The sequence below is a fragment of the Plecotus auritus genome (genome assembly GCF_963455305.1).
Source record: "Plecotus auritus genome assembly, chromosome: 3".
NCBI lineage: Eukaryota > Metazoa > Chordata > Mammalia > Chiroptera > Vespertilionidae > Plecotus > Plecotus auritus.
Window position 1 is genome coordinate 99,870,950 of NC_137772.1, and position 27,063 is coordinate 99,898,012.

The 27,063-nt window shown below is 41.5% G+C and overlaps 1 protein-coding gene across 3 annotated transcripts in view; it reads right to left on the bottom strand.

The window, feature by feature from the left end:
• The window catches only part of CPB2 (carboxypeptidase B2), a 68,440-nt gene extending 42,417 nt beyond the window's left edge, over window positions 1–26,023 (bottom strand). The window contains exons 1-3 of one of the 3 annotated variants that reach the window (XM_080662521.1): window positions 25,791–26,023; window positions 3,280–3,355; window positions 174–298 (exon numbers count right to left, since the gene is read on the bottom strand). In XM_080662521.1, coding sequence (XP_080518647.1) covers window positions 174–298; window positions 3,280–3,355; window positions 25,791–25,864 — 275 coding nt within the window. In that variant the 5' untranslated portion in view covers window positions 25,865–26,023. The remainder of the gene's footprint in view (window positions 1–173; window positions 299–3,279; window positions 3,356–25,790) is intronic. The other 2 variants (XM_080662523.1, XM_080662522.1) reach the window with 2 other exon arrangements.
• Between the last annotated feature and the right edge of the window lie 1,040 nt (window positions 26,024–27,063).

Below are 27,063 nucleotides of genomic sequence, written 5' to 3' on the forward strand. Positions count from 1 at the left end.
GGTTAAACCACTTGTTCAAGGTCACAGAGCCAGCTACTTGGGCTTTATCACCAATCTATTTTGGAGATCTAACATAAGTATTTATTTTTCTAAGAAGCAATTGTACCGTCTGCTAGTCAAATGCCTCATGGGTGCTTATAATAACTATTCAGTAAAAATTAAATGATGCTTACCTGAATGGAATTCTGTTCTCATGTAAATGGGATTTCACATTGATTATATCAACTGCATTCACAAAAAAATGGACTTCTTTTGCTTTTGCAATAAAGTCAGCTGTTACTGGCTGCCACAGAACAATCTGCAGTTTTAAAGTGGAAAAATTGATAAAACAAAAATGTTGTTCATATTGTTCTCATCTGCAGCTAATGTCATAAAAGTGTGTCTATAAGGAGAATCCTATCTAATAGAAGGGTAATATGCAAATTAACCATCATGCCATCACAAAAGATGGTGGCGCCCATAGCGGTTGGGGTGCTGGACTCTGGAGTCGTTGCAGGCCAGGCTGAGGGACCCCCACCCCTCGCCCTTGAACAAATTTCATGCACCAGGCCTGTAGTCTTATATAATAAAAGCCTAATATGCAAATCGACCAAATGGCAGAATGACCCATGGAATGACTGGTTGCTATGATGCGCACTGACCACCAGGGGGCAGATGCTCAATGCAGGAGCTTCCCCCAGCCTGCAGGCCCCAGGCCAGCCAAGGCAGGTGCCAGCGGGCCTCCCAATTGTCCCTCTGGTCACCCTGCAGAGGAAGGCAACTGGTGGTGGGGGATGGAGCTGGCCAGCGAGTGGGAGGTGGCAGGGAGCAGGGCCCGGCCGGCGAGCAGGCTGGTGGGGGGTGGGGCTGGCCGGTGAGTAGACCAGCGCTGCCCCCAATCGTCCAACTTGTCGCCTCCTGTAGAGAGAGGCAACTGGTGGTGATGGCGGGGGTGGGGGTGGGGGTGGGACCTGCTAGTGGGCGGCACCAGGCTGGCTAAGATGGGTGTCAGTGGGGACCCCCTGATCACCCCACCGGTTCCCCCACAGATCAACCCTGATCACGGGCCAGGCTAGGAACCCTACCCGTGTATGAATTTCATGCATCAGGCCTCTAGTGAAAATATATTTCCTGGCCACTGGTCTTCATTCACACACGGCATTATAAACTTTTATTTTGTGTGGAGCTTGTTTTATTATTCTCTGCAATTTCAGTTGCTAAAGAGGGCCTGAAACATGGTAGGTACTCAATTAGTATTTGATGAAACAATGAATGAAGGAGTGAATGAATGTACTTAAGGCCCAAATGTATAAAACTGGATGTATACTAGTGTGTCAGATGCTTAGAAGAGAAATAAAATTTTGTACAGAAAGTTGATTAAATGGTGATTTTCTTTAATAAAATAAATCCATAATCTTGATGTAATCATCATGTCTGTGTTCCCATAGTTTAATCTAATTATGATCTTTGGTCAATGTCTTCCAAAATTATTCACATTTTTCCCCTATTTCACTGCACTTTTTCAAAGCACTTTCATACTCATTTCCTGTGATCATTATAGTAATAGTTTGATATAGACCCAGCAAGTGTCATTCTTTTCACTATTCAGGTGGAGAAATTAAGGCTCATAGCTAACTTGTCTAAAATCACACACTTAGGAGTGGCAGATTAAGAACTAAATTCTAAATCTCTGATGCTTCCTTTGGTGGTATTTCCTCTGTCCACAATGTGTTGGCTGTGAAAATTCACTGCTCAACTCTTCTGTTGGGAGAAACATAGTTAACTGACCTCACCAGCTGTTCCTGCTCTTGATCCACCAGAGACTGAGACCATGCTCTCCCGGGCTGTAGACAGCCAGTGATTGAGCATTATGATTATATTAATGCAGGTCCAAAAAAAAAAAAATGCAGGTCTATTCCTGCTAGATAGGAGTTTCTTCTTACATGTGACTTTGGCTTAAGGACTCATCACTGATCCCCCCAGACCTACATAGGAACTGCCCTTCAGTCTAGAGACTCTTCATGCACAATCTTCCTTTCTGCACAGGTGTCAGAGCTGCATGGTCTAAGGGTGCTCCCAGTCTTCTCCAGCTCCCCCCTCTTCATGCTACACATGCATTTATCTCGAAACTTTAATCTGGGCTAACTGAAAAACATGGAGCCATCAATTTTTTACCCTGATATTTTGTAGCTTTTATCAGGCATTCTGGGGAGATGGGCATGAAAATGTTAGTAAATTTTCCCTTGTCTTTTTGATGTTTGCTTCTTAGTTAAAAACCATTGTTTTATAAGCAAAGTCCTATTCAACTTCTTTTTATCATAGTATCTTTATAAGTACACACTTTCAATCCCAAGGTACTATTATGTGGTTAGCTAAAAGCCAATAGTACAAATGAAGAAAGTCTGATTTTGGGAACCAGCAAAATCATGTAATTATGGGAAGGGGAAAAAGGGTATAAGAAGAGGGGTTTATACCACCTATATGTAAGTTAGAAAACATATAGGAGAGAGCATGGCATACAATACTTCCACAAAATGAAATAATCCTATATAATAAAAGCCTAATATGCAAATAGACTGAACAGCAGAACAACCAGTGGAATGACTGGTCGCTATGATGTGCACTGACCACCAGGGGGCAGATGCTCAATGCAGGAGCTGCCCCCAGCCCATAGGCCCCAGGTCAGCCAAGGCAGGTGCCAGCGGGTCCCCCAATTGCCCCGCCAGTCGCCCTACAGAGGGAGGTGACTGGTGGTGGCAGCAAGGGGCAGAGCTGGTGAGCGGGTGGCGCCAGGCTGGCCAAGGCGAGTGCCAGTGGGGGACTCCTCAATCACCCCACCTGTCACCCTGCAGATCAGCCCTGATCACTGGCCAGGCCTAGGGACCCTACCCATGCAGGAATTTTGTGCATTGGGCCTCTAGTCTATATATATAAAAGCTTAAGTGACCAAATGACCAGAATGACTGGCTGACCAGTCGCTATGACATGCACTGACCACGAGGGGGCAGATGCTCAATGCAGGAGCTGCCCGCTGGTGGTCAGTGTGCTCCCACAGACAACCTCCCGCAGCCCCCCCTCCCCTGCTGGCTGGTCCCCCAGATCAGCCCCGATCGGGGGACAGCTGGCCTACTTTCCCCAGCGCCCCCCCCCCCCCAAGCTGGCCAACCTCCCGCGGCACCTCTTCCCTGTCGGCTGCCCCCCCCCCATAGGCCTTGATTGCCAGCCAGGCCAAGGGACCCCACCCATGCATGAATTCATGCACCAGGCCTCTAGTGTACAAATAAATAAGGGAAATATTACCTCATATGTTGTAGTAAGATTCTGCAGAATCTGAACTTGCCTAGAGGTTCTAGGAAGAGCAGATAAAACCTGGCCACTGGGGAAAAATAAAACAGAATTTTGATGTTAAATAAAAAGTAAAAATGAAATAAATTATACTGTTAGGGGCTTTGAGATAATTACAAAAATGAAACAAACTTTAAATGTTAGAAGAAAAGAGGGTCTTGCTATAGACTATGTGCTGTTAAAAAGAGAACATATACTCACTCATTCTTTCTGCTCCTACGCAATTGCAAAATCAACAGCTCTCTTAAATGGGAGTCAGTTTGCAGAGTGCTTACTCTTTTCCTTGTGTGTGTGTGTGTGTGTGTGTGTGTGTGTGTGAGTTGATTTTAAAAATTAAATATTTGGTGCATAGAAAATATTTATGCCAACACTAGCTTATCCTATATAATAAAAGGCTAATATGCAAATTGTCCCCTTGGGAATTTGACCAGGAGTTTGATTGCTTGCTATGATGTGTGCTGACCACCAGGGGGCAGCCTGGAACGTGGTGGGTGAACAGCGACAATGGCGGGGCGCTGAGGGAGCGAGGGAAGGAAGAAGTAGGGAGGCTGGGAGGCGGGGAACCTGATCGGCTCTGATCACCAGGCAGACCTAGGGGACCCTACCCATGCATAAATTTTGTGCACTAGGCCTCTAGTTACATAATAAAATTAATGCCTGTGAAGCCATTACCCCACTTAAGAAATCCAACTTTGTTGGTGTCCTTGAAGTTCCCCACCCCTGCTCCCTAGCCACATCCCCAACAGTATCCACTACCCTACATTTTCACTTTGCTTATTCCCTTGCTTTTCTTTATAGAATGGATTCTTAAACACATGTATGGATTCTTGTATGTGTGGATTCTCAAAATACTCTTACATTTGCTTAATTTAACTATATAAAATGGTACACAATATGTCTTCTTCTGTATCTTGTCTTTTCACTCAACATTGTATTTTCAAGATTACTATTTGTGTTGAAGTACCTAATCATAGTTCATTCATAATTGCAAGAATTTGTCTACAAGTGGAATTGCTATTTCTTCAGAGTATGCACAATTTTAATTTTGTGAGATAGTGTCAAATTTTTCCTCAAATTTTTTGTATCCATTTGTATTCTCACAAGTAGTGGGAAGGATTTCCCATAGCTCCTCCTCCTAACATTGATGATGTATGACTACCTTTTTCAGTCTAATGGTTGTGAAATGGAATCTTCTTGTGATTTTAATTTTAACTTTCTGAATTGCAGTGAAATATAGTTATTTCCAGTAGATTATATTTTTTGTGTGGCAATAGGCTAGTATAATTTCTTCCTACAGTCTAAATACTAATCTTTTTTTTAGTTGTATGTATTGAAAATATCTTCTACCAGTTTGTCTTTTCTCTCTTTATGATGTATTTTTACCCATCATTTCCTTATGTTATATTATATATATCTGTGTGTTAAGATCTCTTTCCCAATCCCTGGGTCATATTCTCCTTTTGTCTTTCTCATTTAAGCTTTTAATCCATTTGAAAATTATTTGTTTGGGTGCAATGTAAAGAAGAAATTGAGTTCTTTTTTATTCTTAGCATAATTATTAATCATTAATACTTACCCCAGGCTTCCGTTATGCCAATTCTGCCTTATATAAGTTTACATACTTTTTTTTTTTTACAGAGATAATACTGGTTCATCACATCATTTCCTCTTCCTGGGCACAAAAAAACCCCTGCATTTCCCAGCCTCTCCTGTGGTTGCATTGAGACCATGTGCCTTAGTTCTTGACAATGGGAATGTGTGCGGAAGTAGCAGGTGGGAGTCTTCAATGCTTATGTTCCCTCTCACCCTGTGGCTAGAAGCAAAGAACCCCAAGATATGGAGTTGCAAAGTGGAAGCAGCTCAGATCTCCAAGTTGCAAGAGAGCACCAGGGAGAGCCCTGGTGACCTTCAGTAACTGATGATATGAATGAGAAATAAACCTGTGTTGTGGCAAGTGAAACTGTTTCAGGGTGAACTAGTTATCCTATATAATAAAAGCCTAATATGTTAAGTGTCCAACCGTTTGTTCGACTGTTCGACCAGTCGCTATGATGTGCACTGACCACCAAGAGGCAGATGCTCCAACTGGTAGGTTAGCTTGCTGCTGGGGTCCAGACAATCAAGATGGGCCCAACATGCTCTAGAGTGCCCCCGTGGTCCCTCCCCGGCCCCAATCATGCACCAGTGGAATCCCTCAGCCTGGCCTGCACCCTCTCGCAATCCGGGACCCCCTCAGGGGATGTCAGAGAGCCTATTTTGGCTCAATCCCTGCAGGCCAGGCCGAGGAACCCCACCAGTGCACAAATCTGTGCACCAGGTTTCTAGTTATAATATAATCAAAGATTTCCCTTGCTAATCCAGTGTGGTCTCTTTCTTGGCTTTTTATTATGTTCCATTGGTTTACTTGTCTATCCTTGTGCCAGAACCACTCATCTTTGTGACTATAGCCTCATATTAAATCTTAACATCCTATAAGACATGCTGCTACTTCTCCTCTTCCATGCCTAGTGCTTTTCAAAGAGCGTTTTGGTTTGATCCTTTGCTTTTCCACATAATTTAAAAAAATCTGCTTGTCATGTTCCATGAAAACTTTGAATTTTGAATAGAATTTTACTCAATTACTAGAGTCCTGGTGCACAAAATTTGTGCATGGAGGGGTGGTCCCCTCAGCCCAGCCTGCACCCTCTCCAATCCAGGACCCCTCGGGGGATGTCCAACTGCCAGTTTAGGCCCAATCACGGGGATTGGGCCTAAACCAGCAGTCGGACATCCCTCTCACAATATGGGACTGCTGGCTCCTAACTGCTCACCTGCCTGCCTGCTTGATCACCCATAACTGCCCCCACTGCTGGCCTGGTCAACCCCAGCTGCCCCCCTCTGCCAGCCTGGTTGCCCCTTACTGCCCCCCCCACTGGCCTGATCACCCCCAACTGCCCCCGCTGCTGGCCTGGTCACCCCAGGCACCCTGCTGTTCAGTCATTTGATTGTCCTTCACTAACCCCCCTGCCGACCTGGTCGCCCCACACAGCCTGCTGTTAGGTCGTCCATATGGTTGTTTCGATCGTGATGGCCCCTGGCATTTTATATATTAGGATATGTATATCAACAACTTGGGGAGAACTGACATCCTAATGATTCTGCTTATAAGTAAATACAGTTGATTTATCTGTTGGTTTAAGCCTTCTTTAAAGTTTTATAATTTTATCAATAAGGATGTTGCACATTTTCATTATATTTATTTAGTATGTTTTTTTCTCTTGTAAATGCTGTAAATACTTTTAATAGTAAATTCTCGCTGAGGTGTTGGAATGATATTGATTTTCTATCCAGCTCCCTTGACAATTTTGATCATTTTAATGTAGATATTTTATTGTGTTTTTTCTTTGTAAACAATCATTACAAATGCACATGCTAAGTTTTGCTTCTTTCATTTCAATGCTTGCAGAGTTTTGTTTTGTTTTGTTTCTCCTTGTCTTACTATAGTGGCTGAACCTACAGTACAGTGTTGCATAGAAGTAGAAATAAAATGCATGATTCATAATTTTTAAGGAAAACTTACTAATGCTTCACCATTAGAATGCTTATTGTAGGGTTTTGGTAAGTGCCTCTGAGCAGTGTAAAGAAGTTGGAAATCCCCTGAGGGTTCCTTTTACTCTGTTATGAGTTTTTATCATAAATGAGTGTGGATTTTATCATATTTTTTTATGAGAAGAGCATAGGGGCTTTCTGGTTTAATCTTTAAATGAGGTGGGTTACATTAACAGTTTTTTTTTTAACTTAACACTTGATTCAATTTGTTCTCTCACCTTTGCTTTGTTATATTTATTTCTGCCTTGTAATGCTTAGTAGCGCCATGAGGAATGCTTAGTGATTTTTGCAAAGCCAAGGTAATACATTAGTGTGAATCAACATGGATCAATACTGGTTACACATGTCACTTAATCAGGAAGGAAAGAATTTTTTAGTAAATTTTCTCATACTTGCCGATCTCTTGCCAGTGAGGGAGATTTGGGTAAAGAGAGAATAGAATCACCATGACAAATAAATTGACAAGAAATAACTAAAATATTTGAAATGGTTGCATGAGAATTATTTGTCATGGTCATTGCTAATCTTTTTTTAAATCACAATTTCAGGTTGGACTTTCTCCCAATTTTCTTGACATATTTAGTTTATAATTCCGTTTTCTGAGAATAATTGTATTTACTACTAACACACAATGAGTGTGTTAGTAGTCTTTATATGCATGGGATTTAATGTTTTCATGTGTCTTCTATTGTTTCTAATTTATAAAGCAACATATCATTGTGGATAAAAAAAAAGGAGAGACAATGGAAGCAGTGAGGTGAAAAATTGCAGATATATGTGGGATCTGTTAACAGCAACAGCATTCTCAAGTTTCTAGCATACTTATAAGTAACTATTTTATTTAAATTAAAATTAAGCTATGTTGGTGGAATTTGCCAGAGGGGGGCTCATTATTTAACTTAAAGAGTGTTTTATTTTTGGATAAATACTGCTCTTGAAATGTGAGGGTAAATTATTTTTAAGTCAGAAAGGAAATGTTTTGCTCTTGCTTTACTTAAAACTAATCTTAGACTTTGAATCCAGTCAAGATGGGGAAATAGGGACCAAGTTTAATCTCATGCCTGAAACAACTAAAAAAAATGATTATGTATAAAAAATACACTTAATAAATTGAATACCAACAATTAATGCAACTTTTTATCCAGGATTGGATCCTAGGACAGAAAAAGAACATTTGTGGAAAAACTGGTGTTTACTAGTAATAATGTACAATGTTGTTTTTTTTATTTTTGACAAATATACTATCCTATATAATAAAAGGCTAATATGCAAATTGACCAAAAGGTGGAACAACCAGTTGCTATGATGTGCACTGACCACCAGGCAGCAGACGCTCAGCGCAGGAGCTGCCCCCTGGTGGTCAGTGCACTCCCACAGGGGGAGCGCCACTCAGCCAGAAGCCAGGCTCATGGCTGGCAAGTGCAGCAGTGGTGGTGGGAGCCTCTTCCGCCTCTGCGGCAGTTGGAAATCCCCTGAGGGCTCCGGAACTGCGAGAGGGTGCAGGCTCAGCTGAGGGATGCCCCCCACCCCAAGTGCACAAATTTTGTGCACTGGGCCTCTAGTGGTAATATAAAATGCTAATGTAAGGAAAACTGGGTAAAGAGTATACAGAAACTCTCTGCAATATCTTTGCAACTTTTCAATAAATCTAAAAATATTGCAAATAAAAATGTTACTTAAAAAACATGTAGCAAGAGCTCTGGAAGCACAGAAGAGGTTAAGATAACTTCTGCTTGTCATTATTGGTTGGAGACAGGGGCATTGTTGGGGAAATGGCAAGCTGTTCATTGCTGCCAAGTGTAAGATAATGGTAGGTAAACAGAAATGAGTTTGACTTCCTCTAAAAAAGGTTTTGAATGCATGCTGAGAAATGTGGTCTTTATTTTGTAAGTAATTAGGAGTTAGGGAAGTGACGTTATTTGACTTGTGATTTATAAGAATAACTTTGATAGCAGGGTAGAAGAAGGTTTTATTTTGGAAAGCCTGATTAATAGATTTTAAATTCTGGAAATAAGCCATTGGAGACTTGATTATCAGATGATAGCAAGAGTGGCTCTCAGCAACAATAAACTAGGAAATTTTATGTCAATCCCTGGTACAGTTTTAGCATAAACTATTCAACCAATGCTTAAGGATATATGTTGAAGGGTATTATTACAGGACTAGAGGCCTGGTGCACAAAATTCATGCATGGGTAGGGTCCTTAGGCCTGTGCGGCTATCAGGGCCGATTGGGGCCTTCTGGCTGCCAGCTGGGGCCTTCCTTCATTCCATGCCACCCCCTAGGTGGTCAGCGCACGTCATAGCAAGTGATCAAACTCCTGGTCTCCCAGTCGAACTCCTGAGGGGACACTTTGCATATTAAGCTTTTATATATATAGATTATTCATAATAACAATCATATGAATGCTTATCAGTAATAGAATATTGGTAGTGCCTCCACATCCTAGAATGTTTTCTAGCCATTATAAAGAATGAGATAGATTTATAATAGTTAACTTGGGAAAGATTTACATCATGTACTAAGGGAGATAAGCAAGAAGCAAGTGGAAAACTCTATGAAATATTACCCCATTTTTGTAATATAAATAAATTAGAAAGAACAAGGAAAATTATATGTGTTAAAAGCAGGAGAAAAGTTATAAATAAATAAACAGCACATTGTTAACATTGATTTGGATAGTGGAGAATGGAAATTGATGGACTGGGTAGATGAGAGAAGGGAGGAGCAAATAAGGTTGTTTTAAAAAGAAAACGGGAAGAGGAAACCAAGATGGTGGCATAGGTAAGCACCTAAACTGCTGCCTCGCACAACAATTTCAAAACTACAACTAAAAGACAGAACGGACACCATCCAGAACCACAGGAAAGCTGGCTGAGTGGAAATTCTACAACTAGAAGGAAAGAGAAAAGCTCACAGAGAATTGGAGGTACGGCAAAGGGTCTTTGTGCTCGCAGAGAGGAAGGGCGGCGGAGAGCCTGGCTGACTTTCTCTGGCGGAAGGGGGAAGGAAGGCCCCGAATGCACTGAATCCCAATTCCGACTGCACTGAACCCCAGTTCCGGGCGAAACCCCATGGACCCAGGCTTATACAGGGGGAGTCTGGACTGTCAGGTAGAGAGAAAGGCACCCGGAGACTCGGAGACCCGGGGGAGCCCCGGCAGGCAGAGGTCTGGAGGCGCGCGCGCCAGTGTGCACAAAGACTGCGGAGGTTGCCACAGGCTTTCCTTACCAGAAGGGAGTCGGAAGCTCCTGACTGCACTGAACCCCAGTTCTGACTGCACTGAACCCCAGTTCCAGGTGAGCCCCTGGGGACCCACGCTCTTACAGGGGGGAATCTGGACTCTCAGGTGGAGACTCAGGAGCTGGGGAAGGCAGAGGTCTGGAGGTACGCACGCGCGCAAGGGCAAGGCTGACGGAAGCCAAGACTGTCTGCTCTGCCCTGAGACTCCACCCCATCCAAGCTGAGCACAGAGGCTTTTGCAATTTGGCAAGTCTAATCCTACAAGGCTGTCTCCAGCAATGAACTTCTCACAGCATAGACACAGCTGATCCTTACAGCCAACTGGCCTGGAGGTCAATTCCTCCCAGTGATACCAACAACAATCAAGACTTAACTACAACAAGGCTGTACACACAGTCCACAAAGGGGTGCACCAAGAGTGTCCACCTCAGGTTAACTGGGGAGGCCGACCCACTGGGCCATATAGGAAACCTAGCACACAAAGCTACCCTACCAACTCAGGGAAGCAGTGAAAATGCGGCGACAAAGAAACATATCACAAACGAAAGAAATGGAGGAAAACAAACGACTGGATATAGATTTCAAAACCACGGTTATAAGGCTTTTCAAGAATATCCTAGAAAAGGCCAATAAATATAACGAGACCCTCGAAGATATGAAAAAGGACCAACTAGAAATTAAACATACACTGACTGAAATAAAAAATATTATACAGAGACCCAACAACAGACTAGAGGAACACAAGAATCAAGTCAAAGAATTGAAATACAAAGAAGCAAAAATCACTCAACCGAAAAAGCAAAAAGCAAAAAAAAATCCAAAAAGTTGAAGATAGTGTAAGAAGACTCTGGGACAACTTCAAGCGTACCAACATCAGAATTATGGGGGTGCCAGAAGAAGAGAGAGAGCAAGATACTGAAAACCTATTTGAAGAAATAATGACTGAAAACTTCCCCCACCTAGTGAAAGAAATAGACTTACAAGTCCAGGAAGCACACAGAACCCCAAACAAAAGGAATCCTAAGAGGACCACACCAAGACACATCATAATTAAAATGCCAAGAGCAAAAGACAAAGAGAGAATATTGAAAGCAGCAAGAGGAAAACAGTTAATTACCTACAAGGAAGCACCCATACGATTGTCAGCTGATTTCTCAACAGAAACTGTGCAGGCCAGACGGGAGTGGCAAGAAATTTTCACAGTGATGAATAGCAAGAACCTACAACCAAGATTACTCTACCCAGCAAAGCTATCATTCAGAATGGAAGGGCAGATAAAGAGCTCACAGATAAGAAAAAGCTAAAGGAGTTCATCACCACCAAACCAGTATTATATGAAATGCTGAAAGGTATTCTTAAAGAATAGGAAGAAGAAAATAGTAAAGATAAAAATTATGAACAACAAATACATATCTATCAACAAGTGAACCTAAAAATCAAGTGAATTAAAAACCTGAGGAACAGAATAATCTGGTGAATATAATAGAATCAGGGGCATAGAAAGGGAGTCGACTGATAATTCTCAGGGGGGTTCAGGAAGAGACTGGACAAAAATCATACACCTATGGATGAGGACAGTGGGGGGAGGTAAGGGCAGAAGGTGGGGTGGGAACCGGGAGGAGGGGAGCTATGGGGAAAAAGGAGAAACAATTGTAATAATCTGAATAAAGATTTCTTAAAAAAAAAAAAAGAAAAAAGAAAACGGGGGGTGAGGGTATGAGTGGGGAATTTGGGGGGGGGGTAATGAGGGGTTAAGGACACATATGTAATACCTTATTCAATAAATAAATTTTAAAAAAAGGTCTCTATAGTTCTGATAGGAGAAATGACATTCAACTAATGTAAAACTATATATGGGTATATACAAATATATAATGAAATGCATGAAAGAATGATCAGTAAAATGTTAATCATGTTTTCTCAAGGTGATGAAATTTTAGTGTTATTTTTTCTCCCTAATATTATGCTTTTCCATATTACTTACTTTCTACAATTCATTCTTTTAACCAAAAAGGTCTCTTATTGTATTTAGTCAGGAAAAATACGATTATAAAGCTACTCTGACTATGAAAAAGCCACTCTTGAGCTTCCCATGATACTGGTGACCTTCTCCTTAAGCATAATCTTTATGGTTTTCAAATGTTCTCTGAGCCCATCAGTGGAACATAGCCTTTTAGTCTACTAGTATTTTCACTCTAGCATGCCCTATTCCAGGAATTTTTTGATCCCCTTTCTTACCATCTGCTGCAAGAGTTATGATAGTTATAGTTCACCTAGTGCAGGCCATTTTTTTTTACAAGCTTCCCCAAACCATTGAACAGCAGTTAACACCACTGCCACTCAAGGATCTAACTAGAATGTTAAATCTTGTGTGACAGGTGAGTGCACCTCCTTAGAATTATAGCCTCAATTCTTTATTAATATACTCAACACTTTCACAGCTAGATTATATCATGACCTAACCCTAGCTGTTGGTTTGGAGGTTAGATAAGGAAGTTGGAGTAGATCCTGAGGGCTGACAGTATGAAATGACATTACAGAACTGAGCTCCCCAATAGCATTGGTGGTAACAAGATTGCTACATAATAGAAGCCGGTGGCAGTGCTTAACTGCCAGTTAACAAATTGGGCACAATTATTGTAATGAGCAGCAAGGTCAGAGTGGCAGCCAGAGAGGGACATGATGTATAGAAGGCTATAGTTAAAGAGAACACAGAATTCTTAGGGGCAAGATAGATGGGAAGCCAACAAAAGCATTGCTCAACCTTTACAATAAAAATAAATCAAGAATGGATAATGAGGAAGCTAAGGATAGCTATTACTATCCATTGCCCAGTTTCCAGACCTGATCCAGAATCTGTTGCCTGAAGGAGGAGTCAGGTCTCCACCAGGAAAGACCCTGGAACAGCATAGAAAGGATATATGATCATGACTTACTCAGTATTTTCCTAAAGGGACCTATGGCAATTTACTCAGGGAAATGCACATTGGGAAAAGGGGATTACTCAAGCATTTTGAGGTCTTTTGGATTCAGGGTCCAAGCTGACACTGAAACATGGAGACCTGGAGTCATAGTCTAAATCCAGCTGGTAGTAGAATCACTGGGTCCATGGATTCCCCTCATGATCATTTCTCTGGTCTCTAAATGTGTACTTGAAATGGCCATGCTTGGTAGTTGGAAAAAATCTCATATTGGTTTCTTGCCTATAAAGTAAGAGCTATCATAGTTAGAAAAGCCTAAAGGTGAAACTGTCCACCCCCACCCCTGCCAGAAGCCAATTCCAGCATGTCATAATTGCAAGAGTTTCATCAAAAGGTTGATGGAACTTGGGGACTCAACAAGGGCTGAGTCACATATGTTGTCACCTGTTGGGAATGGTTGAAGGCATTTCCCCAAACCTAAAAAGGATGCATTAAATTGATTGTTTGCTGCCAGATAGCTCAGGGCATCTTAATCTACATGTTATTGCCTCCTACTGGCCAAACACCTGAACAGCCGTAGGCTATTCCCCAATCTGACAATGGATTCTGTAGACAGAACCCTACCCTTTGAAGTGTATATCTCCACCTTGCCTTAGGACAATTTATGTTAATAAAAAGCAAGGGGTCCTGAGACAAGGAGAACTTAGTTTCTTTAGCTAGGCTCCATTGACCCCCAAAGCCTTTCAAAATTATCTTTCGTCTCTGGACTCTTACTTAAGTTGCATATAGCCTTTCTCCAGATTGCTGAACCCTTCTTAATGCTGGAACAAGAACCCCGGCACAACCCCACCCCCACCTCTTCACAGCCAAGATAGCAAAATTATAAAAAAGAAGGCATCTGGAGGAAATGGCAGGTATAAGTACCATTCTTAAAGACCTAAAGATATAGTGATGGTGGTTCCCATCAAATTCACTTTCAATTCACCAATCTGGATCCCACAAAAACCAAATGGATCCTAGAGGATGACAATGAATAATCAAACTCAACCAAGTATGAATCCCAGTTGTAGTGACTGTACTCAATATGGTATCTTTGCTGAGCAGGGCCTCAGGTCTATGGTATTTAGCTGTTGAACTGACCATCCCTTTCAGAAAAAAAAGCATCAGAAAGTATCTGTCCCAGTTCACACCCACTTGGGACAGATACCAATATGTATTTACAGTCTTGCTTCAAACTTAGATTAACTTTTCCACTAGATGTAATAATATAGTCAAAGAGAACTAGCCTTTATGTATATATCAGTCTACTATATCAGTGTCATCATGTGAATCATGGATCAGATCAGATGAGCAAGAAGTGGCAAGTGCATTGGAGATCTTAGTAACACACATGTATTTTCAAGGGTGGGCAAAAAATACCATAGAGATTCAGGGTCTGCCACACTAGAAACATTATAGGGTCTAGTGGTCTGGGATAGGATGGGAAATCCCTTTCAAAATAATGAATAGACTCTTCTCCAAAGAGGACATACAGATGACCAATATACATATATGTAAAAATGCTCAATGCCACTAATCAGAGAGGTGAAAATTAAAATGACAATGAGGTATCACCTCACACCTGCCAGAAGGCTACCATCAATAAATCAACGAACAACAACTGCTGTTGAGGATGTGGAGAAAAGGGAACCCTAGTGCATTGCTGGTGGGAATTCAGACTGGTGCAGCTACTATGGAAAATAGTATGGAGTTTCCTGAAAAAATAAAAAATGGAACTGCTATTTGATCCAGTGATCCCACTTCTGGGAATATATACTAAGAATCCCAAAGTACAAATCAGGAAGAGTATATGCACCTTTATGTTCATAGCAGCATTATTTACAGTAGCTAAGATCTGGAAACAGCCTAATGTCCATCAGTAGATAAGTGGATAAAAGAGCTATGGTGCAATTATGCAATGGAATACTATGTGGCTGTAAAAAGGAAGGATCTCTTACTCTTTGATACAGCATGAAGGGACCTGGAGAGTATTATACTAAGTGAAATAATCCAGTCAGAGAAAGACAAATATCCTCATGACCTCCCTTATATGTGGAATCTAATCAACAATATAAACTGATGAACAAAATACTAGGTCCAGAGGCATGTATATATGGGACAGACTGACAGATCTCAGAGAGAAGCGTGGTAGGTGGGATGGTAAGAGATTAACTGAATAACTTATATCCATATATGCATAACCCATGAACACAGACAAGAGCATGGGGAAGGCCTAAGGTGGGTAGGGGAGGATGAATGGGGGCAAAGATGGGGATGGGAATATCTGTAATAATATAAATAAAAAAATAACAGATGAATGATTGCATCTCAACCTCCTATGCTAAAGAAGGGAGCACAATTCTTGGTAGTTCTCTTGGGTTCTGAATATAGCTCACTTGGAAATACTGCTTCAAGACATATATTGGATGACAAAAAAGATTACCATTTTGTGAGAGGCCCAGAACAGAAAGGTTCAGACTGTGGTGCAAGAGCCCTCATACCATATGGGATCAGAGGCATCTGTGGTGGGAAAATATGCCATTTGAAGGTTTTGGCATGTCCCAATAGAAGAATCACAATGTAGGCACCTAGAGCAAGGCCATGGCTTTTTATATCTACAGTGGAGAATCATATATTTTTTCAAAAATAATTCCTGGAAGCTATTGGGTCATAATATAGACAGAATGCCTAACCATGGGACAACAAATGGTCATGGGGCCAGTCTCACCCACCATGAGCTGGGCTTTGTCATATTTACTGTGGTAAGTAGTCTAATGTTCATGCCCTATTCCCTAGAACTGTGGTCAGCAAACTGCGACTCGCGAGCCACATGCGGCTCTTTGGCCCCTTGAGTATGGCTCTTCCACAAAATACCACGGCTTGGGAGAGTCTATTTTGAAGAAGTGGCATTAGAAGAAGTTTAAGTTTAAAAAATTTAGCTCTCAAAAGAAATTTCAATCGTTGTACTGTGATATTTGGCTCTGTTGACTAATGAGTTTGCCGGCCACTGCCCTAGAATAATTGAATTTGTTACCTTACATGACAAAAGTGACTTTGCAAAGGTGACTAAGGTAAGGATTTTAAAATGGCAAGATTATGTTGGATTATCGATGGTTTCACAAAGATCCTTAAAAGTGGAAAAGGGAGACAGAGGAGATTTGATCTATGAAGAGGTCAAAGTGAACCTTCAATTAGCACCATTCCTCGAGGATACCAGGCAACCACATGGTGACAAAGTGACTACATCAGTCGCCTTCCACTATGGGTCTAGGTTTGCCTCTTCTGCCTTCAAAGCCTCAGTCAGCATCACCATATAAAGGCTTACATAGTGTATGACCCATGGACACAGCATCCCACATAATATTTTATCAGGTCAAGAGATCCACTTTTCAAAATATTGTGCACATTACCATGGGATCCACTGTGCATATCACATACCACACCACTCAGAAACTACTAGCTTGATACAGCATTTAGAATAGCTTATTGAAGGATCAACTGAGATGCTAGCTTGGAAAGGGGCAACATCCTCTAGGATACAGTATATACTTTAAATCAATAACAAATAGTTCTGTGTCTCCACTAGGTAGAATACATGGTTCTAGGAATCAAGTTGGATTTACCATCATTCTGAGTTGACCCATGTAGGGAAATTTTACTTTCAGTTTACAAATATGGGTTCTATAAGTTTAAAAGTCCTGGTTCCCAGAGGAAAAATCTTTCCACAAGACATATAGAGTTCTATTAAATTGAAAGCTCTTGCTGCTACACAATATTTCTGTCTCCATGTGCCAAGAGATGATCAGAAAGGAGAGGAGTTACCTTGCTGGAAGGGGCAATTGACCTTGGTCATCAGGAGGATATTGAGGGTTGCATTCACACAGTGAAGGTGGCAGGCAAGAATATGATTGGCTATCAGATAATAAACTTAGACATTCTGGGATATTCCCTTGTCCAATTTCTTTATATGTTGACAAATGCAGCAACCATGGACCAAGAGGGCATGGTGATTGGGGCCTCAAACCCTGGAGAGCTGCAGGCCTGTGTTATCTCACTAGGTAGGCCACCTAGACCAGGATAGGTACTGACAATGAGAAAACAGAATGGGTGGTAGAAAAGGGGAATGATGAGCATTGGTTAGTCTCTCAAGACTTGCTATGTCTGTAGGGACTGTAATTAATTCCATTAATGTTTCACTTCTATGTTTCTTACAGGAAAAGAGACCAACCAGAATCCAAAAGCGTATTTTATGAAACAGATTGTTCTGAGTAGTACAAGGTGTGACTATATAGTAGATGCCATGAGTGCTGCCCTGGATGGGTACCTGGGAAGGATAGGTGCTAGTTCTTCTTTGCATGTTTAGTAAAATTTACTTGTGGAGTAAATTACTGCTTCAATTTCACTAGTTGTAATCTGTCTGATTATTTCACTAGTTGTAATCTGTCTGATTATTCTTGATTCAGTTTGGAAGTTTGTATGTTGTATCAATTTCACTAGTTGTAATCTGTCTGATTATTCTTGATTCAGTTTGGAAGATTGTATGTTTCTAGGAACGTATTCATTTCATTCAGATTGCACAGTTAGTTAGTATATAGTTGCGTATAATATTTTCTTATAATTCTTTGTATTGTTTTGGTGCCAATTGTTACTTCTTCTCTTTGATTTCTGATTTTATTTATTTAGGTCCTTTTTTTTACTTGATGAGTCTGGTTAAAGGTATGCCAATCTTGTTTAATTTCTGGAGAACAAGCTCTTGGTTTCAATGATATTTTATGTTACTATTTAAAATATATATATATATATATATATATATATATATATATATATATATATATATATATATTTTACCAATAACACAGTCTTAACCATTGTAAGTCCTTTTTTTTTAAATAAATCTTTATTCAGATCATTACAATTGTTTCTCCTCCCCCCCCCCCCCATAGCTCCCCTCCACCCGGTTCCCACCCCACCTTCTGCCCTTACCTCGCCCCCACTGTCCTCATCCATGGGTGTATGATTTTTGTCCAGTCTTTTCCTGAACCCCCCATACCCCTTTCCCCCTGAGAATTATCAGTCCACTCCCTTTCTATGCCCCTGATTCTATTATATTCACCAGATTATTCTGTTCCTCAGGTTTTTAATTCACTTGATTTTTAGGTTCACTTGTTGATAGATATGTATTTGTTGTTCATGTTTTTTATCTTTACTTTTTTCTTCTTCCTCTTCTTTAAGAATACCTTTCAGCATTTCATATAATACTGGTTTGGTGGTGATGAACTCCTTTAGCTTTTTCTTATCTGTGAAGCTCTTTATCTGCCCTTCCATTCTGAATGATAGCTTTGCTGGGTAGAGTAATCTTGGTTGTAGGTTCTTGCTATTCATCACTTTGAAAATTTCTTGCCACTCCCGTCTGGCCTGCACAGTTTCTGTTGAGAAATCAGCTGACAATCGTATGGGTGCTTCCTTGTAGGTAACTAACTGTTTTTCTCTTGCTGCTTTTAATATTCTCTCTTTGTCTTTTGCTCTTGGCATTTTAATTATGATGTGTCTTGGTGTGGTCCTCTTAGGATTCCTTTTGTTTGGGGTTCTGTGTGCTTCCTGGACTTGTAAGTCTATTTCTTTCACCAGGTGGGGGAAGTTTTCGGTCATTATTTCTTCAAATAGGTTTTCAGTATCTTGCTCTCTCTCTTCTTCTGGCACCCTCATAATTCTGATGTTGGTACGCTTGAAGTTGTCCCAGAGTCTTCTTACACTATCTTCAACTTTTTGGATTTTTTTTTTCTTTTTGCTTTTTCGGTTGAGTGTTTTTTGCTTCTTTGTATTTCAATTCTTTGACTTGATTCTTGTGTTCCTCTAGTCTGTTGTTGGGTCTCTGTATAATATTTTTTATTTCAGTCAGTGTATGTTTAATTTCTAGTTGGTCCTTTTTCATATCTTCGAGGGTCTCGTTATATTTATTGGCCTTTTCTAGGATATTCTTGAAAAGCCTTATAACCATGGTTTTGAAATCTATATCCAGTCGTTTGTTTTCCTCCATTTCTTTCGTTTGTGATATGTTTCTTTGTTGCCGCATTTTCACTGCTTCCCTGAGTTGGTAGGGTAGCTTTGTGTGCTAGGTTTCCTATATGGCCCAGTGGGTCGGCCTCCCCAGTTAACCTGAGGTGGACACTCTTGGTGCACCCCTTTGTGGACTGTGTGTACAGCCTTGTTGTAGTTAAGTCTTGATTGTTGTTGGTATCACTGGGAGGAATTGACCTCCAGGCCAGTTGGCTGTAAGGATCAGCTGTGTCTATGCTGGGAGAAGTTCGTTGCTGGAGACAACCCTATAGGATTAGACTTGCCAAATTGCAAAAGCCTCTGTGCTCAGCTTGGATGGGGTGGAGTCTCAGGGTGGAGCATACAGTCTTGGCTTCCGTCAGCCTTGCTCTTGCGTGCACGTGTGCGCCTCCAGACTTCTGCCTTCCCCGGCTCCCGAATCTCCGCCTGAGAGTCCAGATTCCCCCCGTAAGAGCATGGGTCCCCAGGGGCTTGCCTGGAACTGGGGTTCAGTGCAGTCAGAACTGGGGTTCAGTGCAGTCAGAACTGGGGTTCAGTGCAGTCAGGAGCTTCCGACTCCCTTCTGCTAGGGAAAGCCTGTGGCAACCTCCGCAGCCTTTGTGCACACTGGCGTGCGCGCCTCCAGACCCCTGCCTGCCGGGGCTCCCCCGGGTCTCCCCTGGGTCTCCGAGTCTCCGGGTGTCTTTCTCTCTACCTGACAGTCCAGACTCCTCCTGTATGAGCCTGGGTCCACGGGGTTTCACCCGGGACTGGGGTTCAGTGCAGTCAGAACTGGGGTTCAGTGCGGTCGCAGGCTTCCTTCCCCCTTCCGCCAGAGAAAGTCAGCCAGGCTCTCAGCCGCCCTTCCTCTCTGCACGCACAAAGACCCTTTGCCGTACCTCCAATTCTCTGTGAGCTTTTCTCTTTCCTTCTAGTTGTAGAATTTTCACTCAGCCAGCTTTCCTGTGGTTCTGGATGGTGTCCGTTCTGTCTTTTAGTTTTAGTTTTGAAATTGTTGTGCGAGGCAGCAGTTTAGGTGCTTACCTATGCCGCCATCTTGGTTTTCCCCCTAAAATATATTTTTATTGATTTCAGAGAGGAAGGAAGAGGGAGAGAGAGAGAGAGACAGAGATAGAAACATCAATAATGAGAGAGAATTATTGATCAGCTGCCTCCTACATGCCCCCTATTGGGGATTGAGCCACTCCCTTCTAGCTTGAAATGTTTCTGTTGAGAAATGTTTCTGTTGAGAAATCAGCTAACAGTCTTATGAGAGATCCCTTGTAGGTAACTAACTGTCTTTCTCTTGATGCTTTTAAGATTCTCTCTTTGTCTTTAACCTGTACCACTTTAATTATGATGTCTTGATGTAGGGCTCTTTGGGTTCACCTTCTTTGGGACTCCTTGTACTTCCTGGACTTGTGTGTCTTTTTCCTTCACCAGGTCAGGGAAGTTTTTGATCATTATTTCTTCAAATAGATTCTCAATCCCTTGCTCTCTTTCTTCTCCTTGTACCCCTTTGATGAAGATGTTGTTATGCTTCATGTTGTCCTAAAGGTCCCTTAAACTATCCTCATTTAATATATATTTTTTTTTTTGCAGCTCTGATTAGGTGTTTGTTTCTCATTTGTGTTCCAAATTGCTGATTTGATCATCTGCTACATCCAACCTATGGTTTATTCCTTCCAGTGTATTCTTTATTTTAGATATTGTGTTCTCCATTTCTGACTGGTCTTTTCTATATGGCTTCTACGTTCTTTTTCATGCTGTTGAAAAAGCATCGCATCACTTTGATTTCTATATTTGATAAATTGCTTGCCTCCATTTCATTTATTTATTTATTTTTCCTCTGGAGCTTTCTCCTCTTCTTTCATTTGGGGCATATTTCTTTGTCTCCCCATTTTGACTGCCTTTTTGTTTCTATGTAATAGATAGATTTGCTCTGACTCCCAGCCTTTGTGTGGCAGTCTTATGTGGTAAGTGTCCTTTGAGGTCCAGTGATGCAGTCTCCTTGATCTCCTGAGCTGGGTGCTCCAGGAATGTGCCTTGTGTGGGTTATGTGGACCCTCTGCCCTTATTGAGTCTCATTGTTATTGGCCCATTCATGTGTCAAATTGACCTTCATGCTGACTGTGGCACTCAACCCCAATCACGGCATCCATGCTGCTGTATAGGTGCTGACCACATAAAGCAGAATTCAGCTCAGCAGTGTTTGGTGCTTGCCAAGATCTCCAATTGTATATGCTGCTTGTGAAGCGTATTGGATCCTGTTCTGATGTTGTCTGAAGCTGGCCACTGGTGTGTTGATTCTGGCCCTTTGGGAAGGAACTCTGGTGCAGGCCACAGTTAGATGCTGTCTGTGACAGGCCCCTGGCAACTTGTTTGGAGCTACAAGTTTGCCATAGTTTGTGGTTGTCTCTGCTGGGCCTGGGTGCTCCCAGAAAGGACCAAGCTGTGCACCAAGACTGTTTTTTACTAGCACTGGACCCAGGGTCAGGTCAGCAAAAATCCTAAGGCACCCCAATATCTTCCTTTGCCTGCCAGCTGCCTGTTAGTTTCAGTCACTGAAAGAGCCTCTGACAGTACTTGAGTTGCCTGAGGTAGTTCACAGTGAGTCACCAGGTAGGGGTGAGTAGTGTTCACCAGATTGAAAGAGATTAAAATTCAGTTTTGGTTCTGGTCTAAGGCCACTCAGCAAATGTCCCAGGTATACCAAGTTTAGCTGCCACCTGCTGGGTGCTCTCACACCTTTGTGTTGGGGTGAGGTCTCAGGGAGTCATCAGAGTGAGGCCAACAGAGTTTTTCAGACCCAAACAGACCAACATTTGGTGATGTGAAGGCAGGGCTCTGCTCCGATTGGGCTTGCAAGGGAATAATGGTCCCTGTCCTTGAGCTGCGCTACTCAGTCTGTCTCATATTCTGCGGAGAGCCCAAGCTCAGCAGGGTGTGGCCTCTAGGAGTTGGGAGGATGAGGCTAGTGAATCTCCCATGAGGGGGAGGTGCTGGTCAGGCTTCAGAGAAATTGGGGGTTGTGCTCCTCACCAGAGATCCACACACTCAGTCTGTCCCAGATTTTGCCTAGCCTTCAGCAGGGTGGAGCCACCAAAAATTGGGTAAGTGTGTCTGCTAGGATCCCAGTGGGTGGGGCTAGCAGATCACCCATGAGTGAAAAATGCTAGTCAGGTTCACAGGAAAGTGGAGGAAATGGCTCCTGCCCCAATGCCACACAACCCAGCCACTGATACCCCTTGAGTCTGCTCAAACCTCTACACCCCATCCAAGGCAGCGGACTCCTCAGCAGAGCATAAGCTCTGTAGGGTGAGGCTATTGCTTTCCCCCAGGCTGATGGCCTATGTGCTCCACCCAAGAAAGATGATATCTGTGGTATGGGAGAGGGACTCAGCAAAGGGTCCTGGCAGCTGTCCCTTCAGCTCTCTCCCCAGAGGCACAAACACCAGTTTGGTTCAGTGGATAGAGCATTGGCCTGCGGACCAAAGGGGCCAGCAGCGCCTCTACTGCCACCTGCTGCTAGCGCCACATCATCGATGCCTGCAATGTTTTGTGCTGTCCCCTGGAGGTCAGCGCACGTCATAGCGAGCGGTTGAATTCTTGATGGAACGACCGCCCGAGGGGGCAATTTGCATATTAGGCTTTTATTATATAGGATAGTAGTTGAGGTAGTAGAAACCAGATGCATTATAAAGAGGAAGAAAATGTATTTTTTCCTCATAACATTCTTAGAGGTAAGTGAAAAATAACTTTTTAGTAATCTATCTTTTTTATTTTATTTTATTTTTATTTTATTTTTTTAAATATATTTTATTGATTTTTTACAGAGAGGAAGGGAGAGGGATAGAGAGTTAGAAACATCGATGAGAGAGAAACATCGATCAGCTGCCTCTTGCACACCCCCTACTGGGGATGTGCCCACAACCAATTTACATGCCCTTGACCGGAATCGAACCCGGGACCCTTGAGTCCACAGGCTGACGCTCTATCCACTGAGCCAAACCGGTTTTGGCTTTAGTAATCTTTTTTAAAAAAGTCTAAAGTTTGCCCTAAAATTAAGTTTCTTTAATGCTTCTGTTCTTCAGCTTGCCTTTAGAGTAAAGAACAGAGATATTAAATGAGAGGTGGTCCATCAAGAGCCATTTAGCTTTTTGGAGTGCTATAAAACCTATTGAGTGTTCTCAACTTCTTAAGTAATGTTTAGTTTCTGTGTAAAGCTCATAGCGTAACAAATTATAGGAATTATATATTATTATAAACCTTAAAAACAATATTCAGTGTTGGCAAAGACATTATTAAAATTCAGTTTTATTTAAAAGAAAAATGATTTTTATTCTGGCTTTTTAATTCTTTGCATACTTCTATTGATAGTCTTTAACTAGAATAGTCTATATAGTAAGATGTGAAATTACTGTCTTCTATAATTGTAATAAAGTTCTGTTGCAAAGTGGTTTCGTAGATAATTGAAAGCAATGTATATTATGTTACTAAATGATACTTTTATCCTTACAGGTTTTCAATAAATTGCTAAGTTTGGCTAGTACTGCTTCATCTCAGAAGTTCCAGTCCCATATGTGGAGTCAAATGTTGGTTTCCACATTTGGGTTTTTGAAATCCATCTCGAATGTCTCTGGCAAAGACATTCAGCCTTTAATAAAGCAGTGGGTGTATCCTTTTAAATAGCAGTTCAACAAGTGAAGGTGGGGGCAGGATGGGGAGAAGATTATATGTGTAAGGGGACGGAGGAAAAAGAGGGATTTGGGGGATGAAAGGAGAGGTAAAAACTATATTTCTAAAGAATAGTAAAAATAGCCAAGAACTATAAATCATTTCTTGTAAGGTGCTTGCTAATCATTGAGATCTCTCTCTCTCTCTCTCTCTCTCTCTCTCTCTCTCTCTCTCTCTCTCTCTCTCTCTCTCTCTTTCTTTTCCTCTCTCTCTCTCTCTCTCTCTCTCTCTCTCTCTCTCTCTCTCTCTCTCTTATATACACATCTGTACTATTTGTAAAATTTGGTATATTTTGAAGTAGTTTTTACTGTGAGTACAGCAACTTTTAGATCTGCAATAGGTGAGGACCAGCTGACTGGACCTCCAGCTCCGGCTTCTCTCTACCCTGCATTCCAGACTGACTGTCTTCTCCACAAACTCACAAATCTGATATCCCTTCAAATTGGTTCTTTTCATATTTTCTAGATTTTTTAGAGGCAATGGTGTGCAATGAATAGAATGAAAATGAGGCTAAAGTGGGTTTGAATACAAACTCTACACGTACTGTTTGATTTGGGGCAAATGATTTTTTCTTCCCGATGCTCAGTTTTCTCCTTGGTAAAATGTCAACAGAGATTCCTAGAGTGTAGGATTGCAGGCATCTGAAGAGGTCACACTTCTAAGTGCCTAGTCCGATGAACGGGACAATCCGGGTGCTAAATAACCGTGCATTTCCTCTTCCCCCTCTCTGTCAGTGATAGTGTCACTGTCTACAATACCAGCTTGGACATGTTGTATCAGTTTTCCGCCTTCCCTCTCCCTTACCCTTAATTAAAGGCAATCACCAATTTATGGATATTAGAACTGGGAAGGACCTTAGAAATCATAGTCATCTGAGTTATTGATCAAACATAAATCACTGATTTTTCTAGCAATTTGACTCCTGTGTAACTTCAATAACAGCAATTATTTGGTGATGAAATTTGTGCTTGACAATTGACAATCATATTGAGCAAAAAAGAATCAACCAACTATAGTTAGTTTAGTGATGATGTGCAAACATAGCTTCAGGCTTACCAGTAAAACTCTATTATCTTAAATGCTCTTTATAATGCAGAAAATTTTTTTCTGGTATAATTTTCTCTGTCCCTTCTCTCTTTGCCAATCACTAACATGGGGAGAGAAATCTGTTCCAGAAGAAATTGGAGAAAAAAAGGATCATAGAAGCAAAACAAAGAATAAAATAATTCCAAAGTAAACAATATCAATAAAAAACCCTAAATATTAGCTAGTGAATAAATTACAATGTTACACATAGCCATGAACTACAAACTACTTTCACCTCATATTATATATGCCAGAGCATGTGTTCATTTGTGTTTTTCTAAGTGATTTATAGTAGAAAACCCTAAAGGAATCACTCTACTAAGCAAAATAAGAATTAGATATGTACATGTAACTGTTCTTATGACACAACTATTCTTCCTTTTATATTTCATGCTTGAATACTTGTGCACAACCTAACCTCCTATTTGATACTTTGACTTTGTTCTCCCTTCTATGTTTTACATACAAGAAGAAAATAAGTTATATATAGTTAATATATTTTACATGTGTTAGGGCGTAAATAATTACTTTTTATAAAAGTTTATTTTTCTTTAGTCTCCATAGACACTGAATATATATATAATCCAGAGTTCTCCTGATAATAAAACTGGAACCAGATAAGAAAAAAGATAGGCCCTAGATCTAGTGAGATCCTTTTCTTGAAATTTAATATCTGTGAGGGCAACATGGAAAGTTTCAGAAAGAGCTGACCTTCAAACTTTAACAATTGCTCCCCATCCCAGTGCACTTACCACATTCTATGGGGAATGCAAGTGGAAAAATGGCCAACCACCCTCTAGGATTCCATTAGGTTACCTTTGAAATGCGAAGACATGCTGTTCACAAAAGAGGAGAGCGGCTACCAGGACTCCAAAGCTATAAAACTTCATCCCAACAGTTCTTTGCAGAAAAACAAATTTCTCTGAAGAAAAGGGCCCTGATAACTGGTTACGTAAGAGCCTTCTTTACACACTGGTTAAACTATAATGCTGTTTCCTCCCATGTCTGTAATCAATCAACTTAGCTTGCATTTCTACTCTCAAAAAGGAAGTATAATGAGAGTTGTTGTTCTTAGTTGAGACTATCTAGAAAATATTTAACTTCTCAGGGAAGATGAGGCCAAGAATAAATGGGTAGTAATGTAGCAGGAACATAGGAACATTTTGGGCTTATTGGAGAGCCATAGCCATAGAGTATTGACTAATGGATCATAAGCCAGGTGGAGGGAGGTCTCCAATGGAGTACTAAAAAGGTCTTACCTTGCCTCTGCCTTTTCAACATTTTTAACTTAGATAAAGGCATAGAAGGTGAGTTTCTCAAATTTGTGGCTAATAAAAAAATGAGGAGAGATTATATGGAGGATTACAGAAACTTCATTCAGAAAGATTTTTTGGTGTCCATATGAAATGATGGGCTCACCCCTAAGAGGGTATGGATACTACGTTGTGGGAAGCTCTTTGGAGCAGCAACTAAATCAGATTGCTTTGAATCATGTTTATTTAGGGAAGACCATCTTATCTAACAGTCTAAATTAAGGTACATGGAGTGCAATCCCTGAACTTTTTCCCCTTTTTCATAATGCAAATACTTTTCTTAAGACTTGATTGCCAAAGAATCCACTTCAAAGACGACTATCTCAAATAGGCAAGTGTATCTCACCAGATACAAAATTATGTAAAGACCTAGGCCACCTACTGAGTCTCCCTTGTTCTAGAAATCTTGGTTGATTTCAATAACTGACCATTTGGGCTACTTGTTTCCTTTTTTAAATCACTCTCTTATATTTTAAACTAGAGTCCTGGTGCATGAAATTCGTGCACGGCGGCGGCAGGGGGGTGTCCCTCAGCCCAGCCTGCACCCTCTCCAATCTGGGACATCCCTCTCACAATCCAGGACTGCTGGCTCCCAACTGCTCGCCTGCCTGCCTTCCTGATTGCCCCTAACCGCTTCTGCCTGCCAGCCTGATCACCCCCTAACGACTCCCCTGCCAGCCTGATTGATGCCTAACTGCTCCCCTGCCAGCCCGTTTTCCCCTAACTGCCCTCTCCTGCAGGCCTGGGTCTCCTCCAACTGCCCTCCCCTGCAGGCC